Raw genomic sequence first — 23,697 nt, forward strand, 5'->3', positions numbered from 1 at the left:
CAAGTGAGAATTAGAGATACCTTTTATTAATCTCAATGTTGTTCAAACAGAAACAAACCTCAAACAGCAGCTGCTCCAAATAAGAAACTGTAACCTTTTACATTTACCAATTTGCAAAAGCCTGGTTAAGAGGCACACTGGTAACTTCAGGAACAGTCAGCTTCAGGGGAACACCAACTAATAATTCTGCACTGCTGTGTGCAGCGCTGAGCATGAAGCATTATTTAATATGAGCAAAAGGAGACAATCTGGGCAAGACTTCTCCTCCGACTGCCAGACTCATTTTTGAAAGTATGCAAGTTAATTGGCATTGCAAGTGGAAATAGTCTTGCAGTATATGGCAAAAAAATATAATGCCACCCTAGAGGAAATAACCACACCAGACCCTCATGCCAATCAGTTGGCATAGATAGCCACAGCACGGGATTTCTTAAGGGGAAAAAGCAGGCATTCAACATTCACCTGAAAACTTTGTATATATACCAAGATTTTAAAATGAAATATATATTTTAAAAAGTCACCGTCTTCCTTCCTTAACCTGCCAAAAACTGATCTGTGGATTGTTGCATTCCTCTTGCAAGCTTAGCACTTTCAGATGACCTGTTCTGTGACTGCATGTTGCAAAGAGATCCAGAATCCTTGACTCCTCTCAGAAGATAAGTGAAGATGATTTTATCTTAAATATAGACACACATGTGCTTCTCTTTGCGGGCAGACAAGATTTTGTTAACGATTTAGGATCCTATATATTTAAAGAATATTTACCAAAGTTCAGAGATTCACTTCTGACATTCAGACAGCGCCTGTGCTAATTAAAAAAAAAAATCTAGCTACCTACATATATTTGTATACGTATATAGAGAGATACATGCATACACACAAATGTATGTATCTAAAATAAGTTTTTATTTGTTAATGCTATTAGAGTCATTTAAATTAGATTAGCAGCTGAAAGGTGACTTTCCATGAACTACCCTGTTTGTGTAACAGGTTCTGACTAAAATGTCAGTGCCCGTCTTGTTATGCTATATGCAATATAATCCCTGCAAACCTGATGCCAGCATAGAGACTGCCAAATTGTACTGTCTCTGGTTGCTTTACGATATGAATCCATCATTGTAAGTATGAGAATACTAAAATTAAAAAACAAACAAAAAAACCCCAAAACAAAACCAAATTAACAATGAAAAACAGTCTCTGACAATGCATGGAGGGTACACGACTTCTTCAGTTAATTTTAGTCCCTTTTCCATTGCATAAGAATGTGGGTTGCACTCTCTATCCTCTTCCATTAGAGTAGTACACATGGAGACACATCGATTCAATAACATGCAGCTGCCTGCAGCAGAAATGTCTGTGGCATAGATGTGCTAGTTTCCAGCTCAAAGAGCAAAGCAGTCATCATCTCTCCCGTGTTTCAGTGGCTCAGAATCCCTTTAACCTCATAAAGAACTTACAGCCTTACAAGTTCAATTTCCACTTAACACAGAAGATGCTAAATGCACTGAAAAAAGCAAAGTTCACACATTCAGACAGGAGAGTTTTTGAAGGAGCTACAGTTTTTCCTCTAGTGGGCTAACATACACCTACGGTGTACATTTAATAGCCACCTATACCAACAGTTACCAATAGGTAACTTCAATTCCATTCAATGTTAAGAGGCATTTTATGACACTCAGGAAATAAAGCTGAAGAGGAACAGCTTGTCTGCAGCTTAAGAAAAATCAAAGATGATTCCTTTGTTTCATCCATTCGTTGATTGGATGAATTGGATGAATAACCATACCCAGATATCCAGCTGGGGTCCCTCGTATTGCTGTCCTTCAAAGACTTCTGGGGCTGCATATGGTGGGCTTCCACACCATGTCGTCAGAGGCTCACCACTCTTATAGAAATTTCCAAATCCAAAATCTGTTGGGAAATGAGGGGGAAAGAAGTTCTCAACGAGAGAGATCTGGTAACAGGGACAAATATTATTTGGATTTAAGACTTTCAGGCAAACTTCAGTTCACTCACTGGTCAGCTGGATCTCCAAAGGAAATACCGAATGGAGCAGTGGCAAGTGACATGCAAAGACTGTTAACCACAGCAACATTGTTTATGTTTGTCACTGGTCTGCTCCTGTATGAACAATGATTTAACCGAGACTTTTTCCACACCGGAGCGATCTATGCAGTAGAAGGTTACAGAAGGTGTTTCTTGTCTTAAGGTGATAATGCTTTTACCCTGGTAGCTTACCCGGCTCCTGCAGAGTAATGCTGCATGCTGGTGTGACTCGAGGAATCCCAGGAAAGTCAACAGTGTTGATAAACAGTAATCAGGCTGTTGATTTAGTACTATCAAGCGCCAAATACCTCAGAGGTATGTTAATACAATGTGGCACCAACCAGCAGATAGCAAAACTGATAAACACTGTGGTTAGCAGGCAGGCACTGCCCCTACCACTTCATTTAGTTCTATTTGCATACGCTGTGTTACTTAGAGGAAAGAGCCTGGCTCTCTGGTCATACATCACAAACAATAAAACCACAAGAGAATCCTCAGAATCAAAGCAATACAGAGATATTAAACAAAAACTTAGACCAGTTCTCAGGGGTATTCTTCAGTAGAAGTTGGTAGAAACTTGGACTGGCAATTCCTCTAAAAACAAAAAGTCTTCAAAGATTCAGGTCCTTAACACTCCATGAATAAGTTCTGCTTATCGTAATTCAATCTATGAAGCTCTTCAGTGTTACCTACAGGTGTAGGATTCATCCTTTTCACTTCACATCTCAAACTAACCATCCCTATTATTTGCATTCACACAGATCAGGAATAGATACAACTCTTATATCCTTGCAGTTTTACCTTTTTTTCTTCCTTCCCAAAATGCTTTTCTTCTGAACAAGTAAATAACTGTTCTAGGAAAGCTGATTTGGTCATTAAATAGCCTGGTCATCCTCCCCTTCAAGACTAGAACTACAGGGCTTATCTGACATCAAATCTGCTGAAGTGATCCTAGTGACAAATAAGGAGCTGCAGGCCATGGCTTCTGTTTGGAAGAAACAATTCGTGAGAATCTACTGAAGAAAGATGAACAATCTTCAGACTTTAGCATTAACTGCTTGGTAAAGGGGCTTTGGGGCATAAATAACTTCAAAACTGTTATATTTCATGATTTATCTTAACAGATTTGATTTAGAATCATCTTCTAGGGCATAGTAATATTTGGTGGATTGATTACTTTAAAAATCTAACTAGAAATTTGAGTACTTTTAAAAATATAAACTCTCGTTCAAATACAAATAATTGAGTTTGCTGGAGACAGTGATTGATTAAATCAGATCTACAATCACTCTGGCTCCTTAGCGATTTATGTATCTGTGTGCTGACTGCTAATGATAAGGTGTAATTTTTGTGATGACACATTATACTCTTATCTCTCATCTAGTTTTGCATTGTCAGCAATCAGACTGGAAACTGAAAAGGCAAATATTTAAGCTTCATTCTAGACTTTTAACCCAATGTCCCTACATTAATATTGTATTACAGATAATGAACATACTTTGTTACAAGAGAACATCTTATACTACTGTAAATATCTGGCAGAGGTGGAACTCTCAAGAGGTTAAATCTCCAGCATCAGTCCATGGTCAGTGTATTAGCTCAAAGGCAGAAAATCAGTCTCACAGCGGTGAACTTTTGGGACTTGTCCATCATCAAAGAGGAGCCCCACTGCCTATCAGTAAGAAGGCTACAATGCCAGAAAGACTATTTGAAGGTCAGACCACACGCGAGATCCGTAACAGCGTCGTGCTGCGCAAGCACACAGAATGCCTGACTGTTGCATGAACAGTTACGCAATGGCATCCTGGCACGTCACCGTACTCTGGAGGTGCACACGGCCAAGGTCAGCTCAGATTCCAGATCTACATAGGAAACACCAAATATAACATTCGTGCTATCCTTCCTTTTACACCCTCCTTCACTTCTGAAACAACTGCAACTTCAGCTATAACAACAGATGGGGAAACAACAAAATCTTCTACCAAAAAATCCCCCAGTCACTGTATGTCACCTGCCTTTTTCCTATCACAGCTAGACTTCCCTTGTGATTGTTTTTATTCTCTTTGAGGACTCTTTTCTTCATACATAATTGGCTTGGCAACCTTGACAATACTTCAGGAGACATGAAGCAACTTCTTCTCTCGGAAGCATTTTGCCATCTGTGTAGGTGTCATGAAATCTAATCTTTCCTTTCACTTATCTTGAATTTGTCAGATTTTCAACATCCTCTTAGTACTGCAGATAAATATCAATCTTTATCTCTGAACTGCAGCTCCTACTCAGGTGCCACCCTCATAAATCTTTATTATCAGATTCACAAGTACACATACATATATTTGTAAGCACAGCTATAGAAATACACAAGATTTCAATTCCTAAGAGAGTGAAACTCTTTGCCTATCCAGACTGGATTTAAATTAGCTATCTGGTGAATGTGAACATGTGGAAGCCACTTCAAAACAAAATACAAACAAATCTGAACAGCAAAACCCAGACCAGAGTCTTTAAGTATGACTGATCAATATAAGAGAAGCTTCAGGTTGATGTTACAATTAGGATTTGGGTTTGTTTTTTTTTTTTTTACTATTATCTTTACATGCTTAATTTCATAACCCATAATAGCTCTATTTATGGTTACCAAAAGTAGCTCAAGAGCAAGAGCATCTTAGAACTGAATGGCATGATCCTTGCAAGGCTGTTACCTTTGCTCTCTATCTGAGCAACAGAATTACAGGATTTACAGTGTCGAGACAGTGCTTGACGGGGTGGAACAGCAGCAATTGGCTTGCATCCGACAGTCTTGTGACAGCACAGACAATTAAGTTTTGTTAGGCAAATCCATGAATGAAAGGTCTATAAATTGATAGGAGGAGTAGCAGCCAAGGATGCACTCTGTATAAGCACTAATACAACAATACTGGCTGCTGGGGTTTGGGGGTAGGGACAAGCACAAGGGGAATAGGTGGCAGAAAACAGCCAGCCTGGTATACTCTCGCTGTCACTGCTCGAGGGATCTGACTCCTGAGTCTGTGTGCCTTCTCTAGGAGTATGTGTCTTATAAACCTGGAAAATGGTTCCTTCATTCTGTCTTTCATCTGCAGTTCTAAAACTTCAATTTCTTCCCTTTTTCAGGGGCAAGGAACACCAGTATCCTTCAGTTATTAATTTCTGATGAAAAAATAGCATGCACAAAAGACAGACAGAGCGTAGTAAGAGCTACATACCTACTAATCCATAATGGACTTTTTCATGTGACATAGGACTTAAAACCAGTGTTGCATATTTCAGCAATTGGCTCTTCTCTTTGGAAATCGAATTATATTAAATTGTTGGACAAAATAATTACCCATGCAGTGAGATCAGCATTATTTGTTAGGGTATGTAAAATACTATGATTACCTCTTTTTGTTTCTGTTATGTTTCCTGCACTTGTGCCTTCAAATGATGATAAACCATTTCTTAAAAACTCAAGAATTAATAGCATCCATGAAACAATTTCAAATAAAAAGTTCAGGATTGAGATAGCATACTGGATGCTTGTTCCATTGGACTCCCTCAATTTTTAATGATTGCACTGTCAGTTTAGCTGTCCCTCTTTTTTCAGTGTTAGAATGGCCAGGATTCAATTAAGTACGAAACAATCAGTAGCCTCTCATTCTCTCTCTTCTGCCCTCCACCTTGTTCCTACTTTGCAATTGCTGATCTGCCATAATCATTCTGGATCAAAGGCAATACTTTTTAACCTAAGAACACTGTTAAGATTTCTCATTCTAGAGAAACAGATTTTAAGAACATTACTGATGTTTAAGGGAAAAATGTGCCAGCCCTCAAAAAAAAAAAAAATTACAGCCACAGAATTCTAAAAGGACTGAAATTGGACTCGTTACCAGAGGACTGAGATTATATAATGGAGTGATCTTTATCTTCTTAACATTTGCCTGAATCTGCACGTTAAAAAAAATACGATCATTTGCAGCATTGTGTTCAGTTGAATAAACTCTGTGTTTGTGCAATCTGCAAATATTGGCTCTCAACATTTGCAGTATTTTGTTTCTCAATCTCATTACCCCCTTTAGAATAATCGTGAATTTAGAAGGTATAATTTTTTGAACATACATCATTTAAATGGAATCTGTTTTCCCGTTAAAAATGGAAACAGACTAAGATTTCAGACCCGTTTGCAATTTGAGAAATGGAAGCTCCGTGCCAGAGCCACTGCAACTTCTGCTGTGCATCTAGCAATATGAGGTAGTCTCTAATTTGTACCTCTAAAAATCCTTTAGGAGGGATACTAGCTTCAGAGCTGTAATTAATCCATTCTTGTAAAACTACTTGCAGAATTCAATCTGACTGGCTTCAGAGAGCCACATGGATCTTTTGTTGTAATAGTAATATGAGCAAAGGAGATAACTGGGAGAGAGGTACTGATAAAGGAAAGGTATGAGTGCGTTAGAAACAAACCTGACCCACTTCATGAACTGAATGCTGATCAGCCAGTTCTGACGTCAACGCATATTTTACTGTCCACCAGCAAGACAAACCAGCACTACAACCTACTTCAGAATAACAGTCTCTCCTACCTGATCTGGTTCAAACACAGTAGCTTTACCATCAAGATGGCATGATTTCTGCAGACATCTATAAGGCATCTTAATCTGGCAGTTTTGTGGGGCTGGAAGTATACAGAGAGAAGCTCACTATTCCATCCTCAATTCAAAGCTGTATTTAACTTTCATAAATGCACAGATGTTTAACTGTACAGACAACAAGCAAGTTTTATTTGATGACAGCATAGCATATCAGCGATCAGTAACTGAAATCCAGTCCCTACGTTGCTTCAAAAAACAGCAAAATGTAAAGTGTACGCGAACAATCCAGCTATCTACAGGCAACAACTTGGAGAAGAACAAAGAAGGTTTACCTTGCTAGTGCTAAAAACAAATTTGATGTCAAACCTGATGGAAACTGCCTGGTACGGCGTTCTTCAGCTGCAACCTTCTCAGTGGCCATCTTATCCGATTAATACCTTCTTTTATGTTACTTATGCTAAAATTTAAGTTTGAAGATTTTGCTCCCAACTACCTAGTATCTTCAAGAAAATAACAGTCTATCAAAGCTGTCACCTTAAGATCTTTATGCATCCTCTGTTTCTTGTCCAGTTACTAAGACAGAAAAGAAAGATCCTTTGAGTTCTATCCTCTTCCTTTCAGAGCAATATTAACCCAAAAACATTTCATTTCAGTCCAGCCTTCTTGTTTAAGCATAAAAGGTGTCAGTCTCATCAGCTCACAGTTTGAATATTAGGTTATTCTCCTGGTAGCTGAAATACAGAAGTAATTTTGTGCACGCTTCTGCATTTGACTAGAAAATGTTGTATTCTTAAAGAATAAAAGCTTCAGTAAAAGTCTTAGAAGCATCAGAATGAACCAAGAGGTCCAGTGGAAGTTAGGAAGAGCCTGGAATGGCCGTGAGTATCTATGTGGATTTCACAGCTGCTTGGAGTGATCAGCAAGGGACAGCCTCACATATAGTGCTGGGGCCCAATGCAAACACTGACACTGCAGAGCTTTCTATCAAAATAATTAATCAGTTACTGTGTTGTTTTTCAATTGTTATATTGAATTTGAGAGTAATTCTAGCTATCAGAGTTGGGATCCTGGCTGCCCTTTGTTTTTCCACAGTTTGTTAAGTGAACCATGAAGAATACGAACCACTGGAAGAGACTGTTCTCAGGGATCTGCACAGCACCAGGTAACACCAAAATCACAGATAAACCATTCTGTGGAATTCATCGTCTGTGTCCTTTACAGAGAAAAATAAAACCACTGACTCAGCACAAACCACTACAAAGTTTCTAGTGGTCATAACTTTCCTCCAGCTACTTTATCCCCAAAGCTGGACATGGGAATTGCTATCCATCTGATAAAGCTTGACAAAGATCCATGACAGAATCAGACCATACGAATCGCCCCCAGTTAATGGGATCATTTACATACAGACCACCTGTAATTAACTTTCTGTAGTACAGAGGTAGAGCACAAGAGCATCTAAAAGGAGGAAAGAGACAGCAGCAGCTGATGGAATCTAGTAACTACCATTTTCAATGCTTTTACTTGAGTCCCTGGAGAAGCTGTGCATTGAAATTCCCTGTGACAGAAGAGCTCACGTCTCTAACCTTTCTTCAGCTAACAGGTCTCTCGAGATGCCTTTGAAGCAGCGTTTTTGTGAGCCCGTGTCATGCTTGCACTGCAGCGTTCAGGGAGGCAGGGAACTTGCATCCCCGCAGCGCTAAGGACATCCATGAATGGAATACCTTTGAATACAGCCCTGCTCCAGCACAGTAAAAGCCCCTGGGGAATTCAGAAAAACTATACCAGGCTGATCGTGACAAGCTACAGTGCAGAACACTGATGTGGAGGAAAAGAAATTAGAAGGGATAGAATGTGGTGGTGAAAATGGGGAGAAGAGCAGGGAGGAAAGAAAGCATAGATGAACGAAAATTCCCTTATATTTAGTTCAGTTACTCCAAGTAAGTGAGGTGAGTGACTTGCAGCCCTTAGACACAGTATTTACTGAAGCCATACGTTGTCCTGGCGAATACAGCTGTGTGTCAGCCATAAAGCTCCAGGTGCTATGCTTGCCAGTAGGTGCTAGAAATAAATGCAAGTCTGAGATCAAAAATGAGAAAAGTAAAAACACTCTACAAATGGTAGTGCTGATGAACTCACTAGGTTAAAGCTCAAAGTACCAAAACCCTTTCACTGTCAAGTTCACAGCCTCAGTACCAACAGCTGTGAGCAGTGTGGGTGGCCCTATTAGTTTTCAGAATTTTGAGACATCACCACCAATTCCATCTCAGTGTTATTATATTTGGGCCATTTCATTATCAAGTCCAGACACCATCTCCATCCCAAAATGTTCCTTTAGCTTTCTTCAGGTATCAAATGCCTTAAATAAGAACTTATACCAGAACTGCATCTTCCTCCTGCAACAACTGCAAGCCCCTTCTACTTCATCTGATGGTAGCTTTTCATATTTTTACAGTTTAACATCAATATGAAGGCCCACAATAAAGAAAAATAAAAGATAACTATAAACAGGTTAATATCAAATGAAATGAAAAAGAGGCTACTAGAAAGACTCTGCTATTAATTTATACAAAGTGTTAAATAACAATTTTTACATCTTCCATAAACCTGCTGTATAATTCCCACTCTGAGATTCTAAAAGAGCCACAAAATACAGAGAGAATTCCAAAGAGCAGATGAATAGGCTTCTCTCTCTAGCTTCAGAGGATCTTTTTTCCATACTCTTCCTTCTGCCAAAAAACCCACCTTACATTCAGGTTTAATAACAAGCACTAGCCTAATACTCTACAGAAATCATGGTTCTGGAACTCGCAAAACTTTATTTTCCTATTCCTGAGTTTTAATTTATCCGTTACTTAACCTTTCTGTAAACTCTTAAACCATGTGAAAAAGATGCTAGAGGTGGAAAGCTAGTGGTAAAAGAATGAAGAAATGAATGTTTTAAATGTACAAACAAAACCAAAGGTCAATACAAAAGCAACAAACATATCCAGGATAAGGGAAAGCTACTCCACTAATACATACGTTGATAAGAAATCCTTCTTCGTCCATCAGCAAAATCCCATTTCATAGGCAAAGATAACCTGCTTTTTTATTTTTTTTAATAGCAATGATTATGGGTTCCTTTTCTCTAAATTTAAAGAGGATAAAATAGTTTTCATCTCAAAGGTGAGTGCTCCTTTTTAAAAGATTGTATAGATTTCCTGCTCTGATAAAAATGACTTGAAAGGATTTAAAAGATTTTTCCCAAGGGTGAAGTTAATCCCCAGAATTAATTGCCTAGTCTTCCCAGTGTTTGCTGTAGTGTTGCAGAGAAAGGGATGAATCTTCATGACACAGATACTAACCAGTTAAACAGGTGTTAACTTTTCCTTTAAAATCTTTAAGGACACTGCCTTCATACTCCATAGACAAAAAGGAGCGTTCTTTTAGAGAGCAGCTGGTGCATTAGAGACTTTTATCCTTACAGAAAGCATTAGAGATCAAGATAGATTTTCAGTTCATCCATTTCAGAAATGGCAGAGAAGAAATTCATGGGTAAAATAATACAGCAACGATCTACAACTCAGAAATGCTTTATCACTTTACCTATCTCAGCCTAATTGGCTGTCTATTCAGAACTAGCAAACTTAATCCTATATAAACCACTTCTTACAGCAGTTAGCCTTCCTTTCCTGCTCCCAGATTATTGATGACTGAAGTTCAACAGCCCTCCAAATCAAGATGTTATCTAACCTTCTCATTTCAAGTGCCACTGGGCTAAAGTCAGTATAGAAGGATTCATGGACTTGTAAAGAGTTGACAACCAACAAAATTATTTCAATTGCTAGCAACATCTGCTGTGTCTAAATTTATAATTAAAATGAAATCATGCATGCAAAATGAAAAAAAAATCAATAAGCTTCCATTTTGAGTTTTTCTAATGTTGAAAGAATTTATTTGATTAACTCTGTTTTAACCTGAACATCTGGCAGCATTATAGACATGTTATAACACCCACAAAAAAAAATGACTACAACTCTAAAAATTATTTCCTTTTTTCCTGAAAGTATAATACAGCTAATCGAGGAATTATTTTAGCTACATGTACTGTGATATCCATAATGCAAAAATATTACATGTATTACCACTCTGACTTTCTGTACCTTAAGCACAGCAGGATACCTTGGGCAGCAGCGACTGAATTACTAGAATGGCTTTCATAACAATAAGGTGCTACTGAATACCATCTACATTCTGCGTACCTGCTATTTTGATGTTCATGTTGTTGTCAAGCAACAGATTTTCAGCCTTCAGGTCACGGTGAACAATCTTTCGACCATGGCAATACTCCACTGCTGAGAGGATCTGCCAGAATTTGCGCCTAGCCTCAGACTCGCTCAGACGGCCGTGGCTGGCGAGGTAATCTGTTAAAATAAAGCAGGTTTAAATGGATCAGACAGTAAGCAACAATCCCAAAATGAAATTATTTCTTGCACCCTTCCCTCCAAAACAAAGGAAAAGAGAGTAAGAAAAAGCTTCTGCTTATTTGTAAGAACCTTCAACAAAATCTGTAAGTAAAATGATTAAACGTATCTTCTAAGCTAGTTATGTAGTCTCAGTGATCCAACAAGGATCATCCTGCCTAACACAATGCCAAAGCAGAATACCTGGCTTGGTTAGCTCGTGGGTTTTGGGTTTGGTGGGTTTTTTACATAAAATATTGTTTATGGGCTTTACAGGTGCAACATTTTCATTTAAGCTTTTCTACTTTCTTTATGGTAAGCAGAGAAGGCCTGAGCAGCTCACATTAAGCACACTCTAAAACCTGAAAATACATTTCCAGTAAAACTTCACTGATGGTACACTACCGCTTCGTTGTTACAACAGATAAGGACAAAGAAATACGTTGTTCAGGAGGAGGGGGCACAGACCCACCCACAAACCATGAGGATTTTTGCAAATATTCAGAAAAAAGTAAAAAAGAAATTATTTGTTGTTGGATCATATAAAACCAGCTGCTTCACCGACCTTGCATTCTTATACATCACGATTTCTCTGCTGCCACTTGGGTCACTAGACTACACTGCCATTAAGTGCTCCTGACAGCGTCATACTGATAATCAAAGTGACTTCTCAATTATATTTTCACTCGCAGAGGTTAAATAAATGAATGTAATCATGAATACACTATCTTCTTAATATGCTCAGTAAAACAGGCTTATTTAAAAAATGTTTTGTAGGGGGATCATTTAGGAAAATGTTCTACGGCCCATTCCTTAGGTAACTTAACTTTGTTTTACTTGTAGTGGGATTGAAAGGATTTCATGCACTACTACCACTATCTCCCAAGCACATTCTGCAAGCACAGAGGTGGCTGCTCCTGAACCATCTGCAGCAGCAGACTGGAGACCTCAGTTGCAGTATACCCAGTTCAGCATCCCTCAAAAGACATTTTTAAGCAAAGAACATTGGATCTGATCTCTGGAACCTGAAAAAATGAAAACTCTCTTCAGAGCTTCTAACCTACCAAAGTCTTAATACACTTCCAGCTGGTTTAACTTGGCAAAGCAAAAGAACAAACAAAAGCCTGGCAGTAAGAGGAGATCATAATATTTGCAAGCTAAATATCATTCAGTCACAAAATGACTAACAAATCATATGGTATCAAGGTGAAGTCAGATATCAAAGGCACCAACTAAATCACACTGAACGCAAGCCAGCCCTTTAAGCTGTTAATCCATCACTTGTTAGCAATGCAGCAAACAAGTTAATGAATCCAAGCTGTCATTTGCTTTCATGGCTGTAGCCTGGCAGGACTTATTTAAAGATTCCAAACTGCCTTGGCCTCAAGTATTTCACCAAGTCTAGCAGACTGCACAGAACAGGTAATTTATTCTGAAATACGCCACTTTCTCTCCTGGAGAAGCAGAACATACCACAGTCTGTCTAAATAGGTGACGGTACGTGCAAGGATTCTGTTTGTGCATTAACTAGCCTGCAAACAGGAAAGGCTAGGATACAGGCAGTGCGCCAGCCCCTGGGTTACAGAAACCACTTTAAGACAGCTGAAACTAGCTAGGGACATTCTGCCACAATAGCTAGAATCTGGACACTGTTTGAACATGTAGTATATACACCTCTGGAGCTAAGAACCACGACTCTTTAGTTTTTACTGCAGATACCTAGAGCAAAGCACCCTGATGTACCTTGCAAAGGCTCAAAGAGCAAAACTACCTATGCTTTTTAAAAATATCCCTCATGTCATACCCTCTGGCTACATGTTTCTTTGGTAGTTTTCTTCATTTTTCTATAACAAAATAGAACCAGAAGCTATCTGAGATTCAGCTCGATCCACAGCAGAAAGCAGCAGGGCTTTCATCACAAGGCAGCTCAGCAAAATTTGGTTTGAGGACAGAAGAACTTCAGCTTCCCCAATGAGTAGAACAAAATCCAGAACAAAATTCAAGTCACTTCAGTTAAACTGTGCATCAGTTACTGCATGTTTCTAAGAGAAACATTCAGAAAAGTATCAATAAAACTGTAACAGCATTGTTACTTCTTCAGTTCACAGACCTATAGCACGCTCTGCATGACTAGAGCTGAGATAGGTTAACTTTCTCCAGAGTAGCTAGTGTGAGGCTATGTTTTGGGTTTATGCTGAGAAGGTAGCTGATAACATACTGATGCTTATAGTTGCTGCCAGGATAATCAAGAACTCCCCAGCCTCTCTGCTGTGCCAGTGACTGCAGGTACAAGAGAAGGTGGGAGGGAGCACAGCCCCAATTACTAGCCTAGGATTCAATCTTAGGTTTAGGATTGAGACCCAAATTGGACAATAGTCTATTCCACATGATGCAAGTCATGGCCAGTATACAGGTGAGGATTTCTCCAGAAGTTCTCTCTCTTGCTCCAGGTTGTCTCCCTCTGGGTCACCCCTCTCTCAGAGTTGTCTTAGACTCTTGGCCACTTGGGTTATTTCCATTCTGGGATTACAGTTTCAGGACTCTCTGGGATCCTTAGCTGGGAACAGGCTGAGCCTTGGTCATCAGGTGGTGAGCAGTAGCACTGTGTATCTCTCATTTGTATATATTACTATTATATTAATTATTTTCAACATTAGGGTAGTTTAGTTATTAAATTGTTCTTATCTCAACCCACAAGTCTTTTCCCTTTACCCTTTTAATTTTCTCCCCCCTCTGCAGGACCAGGAGAGGGGGAAGAGGGAAACATGAGTCAATGGCTGTGTAGTGTTTGGATCTGAGCCAGGGTCAAAATTATGGCACTAATACTGTACACACTTAATGGAAGAGTGTTTTCACATCTAGTTGCTGTTTTGTATAAGAAACGTTCTTCCAAATACGTACCAGCCTCTCTACAAGTTGAGTGTTTTGCTATTCCAAAAATCAGATTTACTCTCAGATCTACTTCTGAGGTATGTTTGATTTCATGTGTGTAGAAGATGAGACCCATTGAAGTGCCTCAGCTGATCTATTTTCCCATACAGCCAGTGGGCACATGCTATAAATGCACAAAGCCTCTTGCAAAAACAGGCTTAAGTCCCAAGGTACCATTTGGGACACAGGAGGCAGAGCATAAACAGGACTGACTAAAGGAGCTTATTTTGCATTCCTGTGCATTACTATCATTCCACAAAAGTAATTTTTTTTTTTTTCAAATGGGGTGGTGAATGCCCTGACTGGCATCTGGCAAAAGTAAGAAACAAACACTTTGTTTCCATTGTGAACGCTTTTGAAAGGCTCAAAAATCTTATGCTTCCCCACAGTAGAGCAGAGAGATGTCTGTGTAAGAGTAGGTGTAATAATATAGCCTGACAGTATCCCATTGTTTCCTGTAGGGTCTCTAAAAGGCAGCAAGGTCCTCACAAAAAACTGTCCAATTGCAAAACAGAGTGAAGGTTGTAAGGAACACCTAAGCAATCAGGAAAGGCAACTGTGAGATACAAGGTAGTGTGTATGCAAGTGCAGTTGAGCTGTACTTCTCAGGCACCATGTCAGGCAGTTGACATGTTTGCTTCTTAACTACTCCTTAGTTTTTCTCTCCTTCACATTTCTTATTTGAAGTAGAAAAAGGAAGTACCAGAAAACTGTATTCATTGTTACAGTGTTACCCTGTCATGTGTCAGATGCTGTACCGGCACTCTAAATGAAGAAGTTGTGCTATTATCACTTCTTTGGTAGTTTCATGCTAAAACCCAGTAGGAAGCCACATGAGGAAATTGAAGGACAAAAATCACAATAACTGCTCCTAAACTTCAGCTAAAAGCAGCACATTCCTTTAAATAGTTACAATTGTTAAGCTAGATATAAATTACACAAGCTGGTAGTTTAGTCATGTCTAGTGCTTTTAAAATGCACATGTATATGTCAGACAGCAAGCAAGAGAGGGTGGAAACAACCATAACTGAAAGCTTGGATGTTCCCTTTCCACTTGCTGAACAATTATGTTGTTTTTATGCTTCATAGCCAGCCTCCCCATCCACAGTCTGGATTCTTGTAATACAAACAGCCACTGGTGAGAGGCTAGAGAATTAGCCCTTCAGAACATGTTCACTACAGTTAGTTTAGCTAACAGATAAACTGCATCTCAGCTCTTTTGGAGACTTCAGGTGAGAGATGATGAAGAAGGTTACAAGATGCTGGTTATAAAGATACTTTTAAAAAACATAGTGGAAACAGCTAGTTAAAAACTTTGTAGACCTGTAAAGTATTAAGCACAACAGAAACCTTTTTAATTTAAATGTTTTATTAAATCTAAAGACCCTTTTAAAAATTAATCTAAAGCGTAACAGCATTTGAAGTGTCTAGGCTAAGCACATTATTTACTGCAATGACATTAACTGGCAAAAGGCAAATTCAAAACTGCTGTTGAGTCTAGAAAATTTCACTGAAGCTATGGAGACAGTGAAGAATGCTAGTACAGGGATTAAAAATAATCCTGTCCATGAACTACCAGTCAGCACTGTGAAATGACAGTTTAGCAGAGCTAAAGAGACTCAATGAGGTTTAACAGCAGGCTACTCAGTGAACTTGAAAGCCTGACATGGTATTAAGAGAACAGATATCATTTACCAACTACTGACAACCATCTTGAGGAGCATACTGTGTTCTTTCAAGTATCTTATTCAAGAGGAAGATAGAAAAGGGACTTCCATGAACTCTAAAATTTTGTACATCACCAAGTAGCAAAGTTACTCAGAAGAGCCATCACAAAGGCTAACTTCAACCTCGGGAGTCTAATCTCTCTCTCAGCTCCTCCTGTACCCAGAGAAGAGAGAGAGGCAAGTCAAAGCTCTAAACCGGCCCCCTGAGAAGCCTCTCAATCCTCACTTATTACAGAGGGAACATACAGGAAGATCAGCCCCAATAGACTCAAGTGTGTCTTCCTCATTATAGTTCTCCCACCTCACTAGCTTTTGAGTAAAAATTTAAATAAGCTGCTCTTGCCACAAACCTAGAGCGATTCTGTTTGGTTTTTGGTTGCATGGTTGGTTTTTAAACACCTCTTCAAGGGCAAAGGTTAGTCAAAGAATAAAATAAGTGCTGTCAGGAGACTGATTAACTAAGGAAATAGCAGGTCCCACAGGCTTCTAACCATCTTGCTTTACAAGATAAAACGAAGTAGAATTCCCCCAAAAGCAAGATCATCTATGGCAAAGCATTAGAAACTTTGAAGACACCTCCGTACAGGACTCCAGATGAGCATCCCACTACTTGTGCTGCTTGAAAAAGTAGTGTTATAGAAGAGAGACTTTATTTTATTTACATTGTTAAACTTGACATGGCAAATTCAATACCAAAGACACCCAAAGGAGGATCAGGATAGGAAGGAGGAAAAGCTCATTGTTTTAGTCATTTTTCTACTTTTTTTTTTTAATGCTACCCTGCTTTTCTCTACTTTGTTACATCAAACTTGCCCTGGACATGATAGATTGCTTATGACACAAGCAGTCCAATGATAAGGACTTAAAAAGGTGGGAAAAAAAGATAACCCAGACAACAAGAAGGAACTTGGAACATTTGAGCTCTGTTTCCATGAAATCCATCCCCTCCCCATCCGCCAGTGTAAAAAGTAAAGATCAGCCAGGCTCCACCTCTTCTGCATGCCAATCACCAGGGCCCTCTACATGCTCAACTCTATTCCATTGCCCTCTGAGTTCTTTGTGCCTGGTGATGTTAACTGGCCATTTCAGAGAAACGTTCTCAACAACTCCAATTTTGTTATTGCAACTCAAATGCATGTGAAAACACTAAGTGCTTGGGTATCAAACATAAAACTCATTAAATGAACTTTTATTAAGCAAGAAAAGTTGTTACTTTAATACCTCAGTCCAATTCCTAAACAAGGCAGCAGTGCCTGCTATGTATGAACTACTCAAAAGGTAAGGAAAATCTTTTTAGCTGAAGAATATTTCTGCTCCTCTGGTATTTTCCCTATTCCTTTCTTCTGTTATTCTTCTGAGACATGCTAGACTCATTCATGGAAAATAAACCCATTGTCCTGGGTAGCAGTCAAATATAAACTAAAGCTGTTATTACATATTGCTAGACAGTGATCATTTGCTCTTCACCTAGTGCTTACCATTGTAGTGTACCTTCTGAGAGTCTGCAGAAAAAACTGGAGAGACCTCTTTCCCCCTCATGTTTCTGCCATTACCTCATTTCTGCTTCCTCCTCCAAAAACATAAGTGACAAATACATACCGCAGCAGAATATCCAGTCCTTAATTACAAAAGCCACACTAAGAAATCATTCCAATAAATCAAAAAAATCAATTTAGAAAAAACCTGTACAGAAATATTAGGTGTCTAATAATGGACCAAGAAAGATTCCTCAATTATTTTAATGAGAAAACAAGGTCTAAGCGAATTAGCTGAACTGTGTCTGAAACATCCATTAAAGGATCTGCAAACAAGGAAAGTCTCAGAGCCCAAAAGGCTTTGCTTCTTCAGAATGAACTAGGGAGTTTAAGTCAAAGTCTTACAGGAAATTATACACATTAAAGCCAAGACAAATAAGGCGGCAAAAAGAGTCACCATCCAAGTTACTTCTAGAATCTTTAGTCACACTGATTAAAGTTTTATAATTTTTGCCTTCTGTTATTTTTTTTTTCCCTATGACCACCCCCCTTTCTCACATAAAGCAGCAGCAAAAAAACAACTTCTGGTCACATAAATGCAACTTAATAGTGATAGAATCTTGATTGAGTACTGAGAGTGTTTCATATATGAAACCTTAAAACTACACAAAATACACAAACTTAACCTACTGTAGGCACAAAGGTAATTTTTAGATAGATTTTTGGCTTAGGCTAATCACTTATGCAATCTGCATACAAAGTCTTGCAAGATAAACAACCTCTAACGTAGTTCCCAAGGCAAGTAATAATATGAATGGAAAGATTTCAGAAAAGAGGGGCAGAGGGGAGAGGGTTGTAGGCCAGCCTGCAACTCATGGCTGGGCTTCAAGATTAGCACTGGTTTGAGAACAGCAGCTTAGGTGAGAAAAACAGAATCCTCTTCCTTCTTATTCAGTATTTCCAGATGGTGATCAGTGTAAAGCAAATCATGCTGTTCCTTCAGAGGAACACACGACACAAAAAAACCAAATCAAAACACCCAAACCCACATTCCTGAGAAATACACAATATATCAAAGGTTACCAGACTCCAAAACAGACCTATGCTAACATGCTCTATACAAAAATCAGAGTGACATTCTTGGTATTTTATCATCCCAGCCTTATTAGAACATTTCCTTGCTATTCTGCAGGTTTTCAACCACTTCAGACAGTTTATTGGTCAGAAAATCAACACAGGCTCACCCAAATTTTTTTGTTACATGTGCAGGAGCTGAAAAAGCATTTTTACTTTATTCACTAGTGCACATTTTGAAGGCACTAACACAGATTAAAACAAAATGCACTTCATTACTTAGTGTCAGGTTTCATACATTTCTCCTTTGTGGCCTAAAAAGGAACACATATATGGCTAGTGGGGGGGAGGGGGGAGTGGGGGTGGAAAAAAAAAAAAATCAGCCTGTCCCTTCTTGAGAGAACTTCACTGCTAGACTAGCCTCAATATTTTAGAAAAATCTCAAACAATAATGTGGGACATATATGCACAGTACTATCACAAAAGACAAAATGCCCTAGAGATACCCAATAATGGCATAGCAGATGCCATAAGCCTGACTTTCCTGAGTTATGACAGTTGTTCAATTTACCCTGAAGGAGAGCTCAAAGGCTACAACTTGGCTACTATAACCAGGTCTGTGTTACATATATGGAAAAGATTTTTTTACTGGCCCATTACCACAATAAAGAAAGGAGAGAGTGTGCAGGAATCACCTTCAATACTAGAACACAAACCTCAGGATCATGGAATCACTTTTACTATTGACTCCATAGCTGCTGGGAAGAGTGAAGGCTGATGCACAGCCCCTTTACAAATTCCCTTTTGCATAATCAACAGCAGACGACTTCAAAATTTAGTAGGCTTCCTCAATTCTTCTGGTCCTTCAAAATACTGAAGGATTCCCTACTGTTCTGCACTTTGAGTGATCGTGTACACGAAAAGAGGGCTGAGCAAGTGTGAAGTCTTATCTGCTCAGAATATTTATATACAATTGTCCTGCACTGACTTAAGTGACAACTTTTTCTAAAGAAATAGAAAGAGATCTCTAGTCTAGTCCAAGCTGAGCACTACAAAAAGATGCATCATGAAGTATTAAAACTAAAAAGAATACTGTATTTAACACTGAATGATGAGTTTGAGCCAAAGAACAAGAATTTATGTGAATTTGACCATGCAGACAGACAACCTAAAATTTTTTATGATGCGTTTTACTCCAAGTCACCCTGACACTCATTCTTGCCCACCATGTACTTCCTGGAAACATATTAAAAAAAACATGTCCAATCAATCACTACCAAACTGCATAAGAAACAGATTGTTCAGTTTACCCAAAATACTTTTGGGACATGGCTCATTATTTAAAATGTTTAGCCTGATAGTTTTCATCTCAGCTTAATGCTGAAAACCTGGTAATTCTATCAGCTGATATGAGAGTTTATCCTGCACTGTTCTGTTTAACAAGCTATGTCTTCTGCTAAAGGAACATCAGTAACTTTACAACTTTTTTCTTATGCTAGTAAAAAACTGTAACAGTTTTCCCTAAAGTTCCTCGTTCTAAAATGAGAAACAGTGACAGTTAGACATTTCTTGACCAATAAAGGAAAAAGGGATCACTCAGCAAGATAAATACAATTGACAAACTTCAGAAGTTGACATTAAAGTGTTGATCATGAAAACATCCCTTCACTTACCAAAAATTTCTCCATTTTTGGCAAATTCTGTCACCAGGTACAACATGCTTTTGGTCTCCATCACCTGTTGATAGAGAAACTGCACATGAGATCATTTGCAGGAAGAGTAAAAAGCAAACACACACCCAGATCCTTGCATTCATTGCTTTTTCCTAAGTCTTTCATCAAAGTCTTCGCCTTGCATACAGTTATCACAACCTTTCACTGGGTTTTTTCAAGTTACCTCACCAATTTCAAGGAGGGCATTTGCATGCTAAGCACAAGGATAAGCTTTAAATATTTCATAAAGCCAAGTTATGGAGGAGGAGGTGGATAGGATTCTTGGGCACAAGTGACTAACACAAAATGATCATATCCTCAGCAGCTAGTTTAAAGACTCTCTGTTAGTGAATCGGCCTAAAGTAATTCCCTTGCTCAACTCTAACATGCTGATGGCCGACACTTGGGAAAGAGGACTGGGGATAATGCTGACTTCTGTTACCAATGGTTCTCTAGTTGTAGAAATAAACAACCACACATGAGCAATCTTAAAATCTGGCAAAATTCAGGTTAAAGCACACCATCACAAGATCCCCTTGTACAGTCAGACAGTATAGCTACAGAACTATCAGATGTCAATGTATCCTCTGGTAGGGGGAGGTAAAAACCCACCAGACTTTAAGCATCTTCTGCTTTCTCTTCTGTTAAGTTCTAGTCTTCCTATTACAAGTACAGACTACTCACAATTCAAGAACATGAGAGGCTGGAAGGAAGAAAGGGAAATAAACAGGAAAACAAAAAGAGGGTAGGGAGGGACTTCAAAACTTTTCCATGAACAGTTTTGCTCATGGCCTTGAACAGAAAGATTTCACCCAACAACTCAAGGTTCCCCGCTTCCATGATACAAGTTGCAAGATAACTGCCTAGGCTGCCTTTTCCCAGCTTTCTTCCCAATGATCCTAAACAGCTACTCAGGAATGCATTGTACAAATAGCATAATAAATTAAAAAACTCATTTAGGACTTTCCTTTAGTACAATACAACAATTTCCACACTGAGCACATTTTGGGCCTATTTCAGTAAACACAGTAATATAGCTCAGCCTGAGCTGTCTGTGGACAAGACCTCCTGGAATTTCATTTTCTGCATTTTATTGACACACAAGCCTAAAAGTACTATAAGACTGCTCACAACTAAACTTCTTCTAGGGTAATGCTTTAAAAAAAAAAAAAACACAACCCTGAAAGAGATATAGTTATAAAACCAGCAGAATTACAAAAAAACTGACAAGCCAGCAGACAAAACAAGATGGCAGTTCTTTAATCTCTTCTGCACCCTTGTCTAATTCTAGAACAGCTGAGCAGATTATAACTGAAATGTCTGTATTTGGAAGGCAAAACAGTTTGGAAAGACTGTTTTAAACCAACATTTGGAGACAGCGAGCTGCAACAGCCTGTGGATTACACATCTATGGAACCATTCTTAGTCAAGCCAAGATTGCTAGCTTCATTAGCTAACTTGTACAATCCTCAGTAGTTCCTTGACATGAGACAAACTTGTAGTGAGGACACAGTACAGCGATGGGCACTCACAAGCAAACTAGTGAGACAAATTGAGATTTTTTAAAAATAAACTCATCTATGTACCAAATACATTTCCAACAAGCCAATCCTTCAATAGTAAAGGGGTAAGCACTACATAACAATTACTCTCCTCTTCAAGTGTTTTTGCTGATCTCCAGACCTTATTTAATTGTTCTCAGACTCTCCTCTGCCATTTTTGTGTTTTGTCATTTACTCAGAAGGACCTGTTGTAGGTATTACTCAAGCTAGTTAGAAATTGAACTCCCTAAGGCCCACCTCTAGTTGGTGAGCTGGTATTTTAGAGAGGAAGTGACAGCCTCTTTCCCATAAGATAAAATTAAAGCTAAACAAGTCTAAACTGGGATCTTCATCTTTATTCAGGAGAACAACTCGAACCCCATAGGTCCAAGTCCTTGTGCTCTCATTGCCTTTATAGATGTTGTCAGATGCACTTACATTCAAAGCTGGGTTTTAGCATGCACCAGTCTTCAATTGTTTGTTGAGTTAGTTTATTTGAAACAAGCAAGAGAACATCTGGGAAGCACAATGTTATTTGTTGAACAGAACACTAACAAACAGACCCCAAATATAACATTCTCAGGAAGGCCTTAAAAGCAAGAGTTAACTGAAGCAGAAATGCAAGCAGCCTCAAACATTTTACCATATACCATTTTACCATATCAAGAACAGAAAACGAAACAGAAGAGAACCAATATAAAACAAACCTGTATTTTACTATACAAACTAGCCACACTAAAAAAAGTCACAAGTAAAAACCTTCAAAAGTTTTAATTGTCTGCATTATCACAAGTACAGGTTTATCTCTTGTGTAAATGCACATTGTTGCACCATAATTATTCAGGCTTTACATTACAAAGTGATGCATTCAATGCCAAAACATTCATAATTCACTTTATGATTAATTAATTTGCCCATATCCACAACACAAGTAAAAATGCAAGATTCCAACAAAAAAGAAATCCAAAGAACTAATTATCTGTTTCCTAGTAAATGCACTTTAAGATAAAGTGTTTGGGAAGCTCTTGCTTGGTGTGTGCATATACATCACAAGCACATCTGCAGAATTTATGTATCCTCATGTCTCATCTTTGGATAAGAAAAAGGGCTACAAGTACTCCTCAATCTGCACTCTGAGCCAAGACTCAGCTAAAGAAAATCACTACATCCATGCAGATCCTCCCAGATAGTACTCATTGTAGACGCATGGTACTGAATATTCCTACCCTGCTCTAGCTTACATAGTAGCTTGTCTACTAACAGACAAAGTCTCATCACCAGGGATTTCCAAACAAGCTCTTTTACTAACAAAATCTACTTAAAAAATACACAGAAGGCTGTACACTTTAGGTACACTTGAGTATCTAACACACCCAGCCTAACTGCTACCATAGAACGAAGGACCACAACTGATGTACTTCCAAAAAGGTTAAACACTTATCCAATGCCAATCACTTCCAGAGAAACTGAGTCTGTCATAGACTGGTGATCTTCCAGAAGTCACTGGTGTGAGCAAACTCTTCATACAGGAGCAAAAGAGAGGGGAAGAAGGAGAAATAGAGACATCATTAACCATACCTGGTAGAGCTTTATAATGTGCGGGTGATCAAGCATTTTCATTATCTGTACTTCTCGGTAGATCTTCTCCAGATTCACAGCATCCAGCTGAGATTTGTCAATGATTTTTATTGCCACCTGCAGACAAACAGCAAAAGTGAGACTAAAACTCCCAACATTTTCCTCCTTAGCTTATCCTCATTTACAAAGGAATTATTGCAACCCTAGATAACTGGGGAGTTTCTTCTAGCTCAGAAATACACATCCCACACTTAAAGCAGCACAAGATTAAACACATCAGTAGTCCTATTAAGTAGTTGCAGGACTATCCCCTACATCAGCACGTCAGAAAGAGTTTTACAATAAATGCAAGACACAGAACAGGTGACAGAGGCCACTGCCCCAGTGAGCCCAGGTGCAGAATGCTCTCCTATAAAAGCAGCAGGTGGGAACAACTGAAGACCCTTCATAGAACAGTGGTGTAAAGACAAAAATCTTCTTAAAAAGCGGAAGTGTCCATTTCTGGAGTCCAGGTAGCCAATTTGAATCCCACAAATGAAAAATGATATTTTAAAAGGAAAACTGTTGGCTCAACACAAG

General features: G+C 38.7%; 1 protein-coding gene across 1 annotated transcript in view; it reads right to left on the reverse strand.

The window, feature by feature from the left end:
- The window catches only part of SIK2 (salt-inducible kinase 2), a gene marked incomplete at its 5' end in the record, with an annotated part of 35,587 nt that extends 12,352 nt beyond the window's left edge, over nt 1-23,235 (reverse strand). Inside the window, 4 exons of the mRNA XM_010077903.1 lie at nt 1,787-1,911; nt 10,880-11,041; nt 19,961-20,024; nt 23,119-23,235. Coding sequence (XP_010076205.1) covers nt 1,787-1,911; nt 10,880-11,041; nt 19,961-20,024; nt 23,119-23,235 — 468 coding nt within the window. The remainder of the gene's footprint in view (nt 1-1,786; nt 1,912-10,879; nt 11,042-19,960; nt 20,025-23,118) is intronic.
- Between the last annotated feature and the right edge of the window lie 462 nt (nt 23,236-23,697).

This window comes from Pterocles gutturalis, unplaced genomic scaffold (assembly GCF_000699245.1).
Source record: "Pterocles gutturalis isolate BGI_N339 unplaced genomic scaffold, ASM69924v1 scaffold17748, whole genome shotgun sequence".
Classification (NCBI taxonomy): Eukaryota; Metazoa; Chordata; class Aves; order Pterocliformes; family Pteroclidae; genus Pterocles; species Pterocles gutturalis.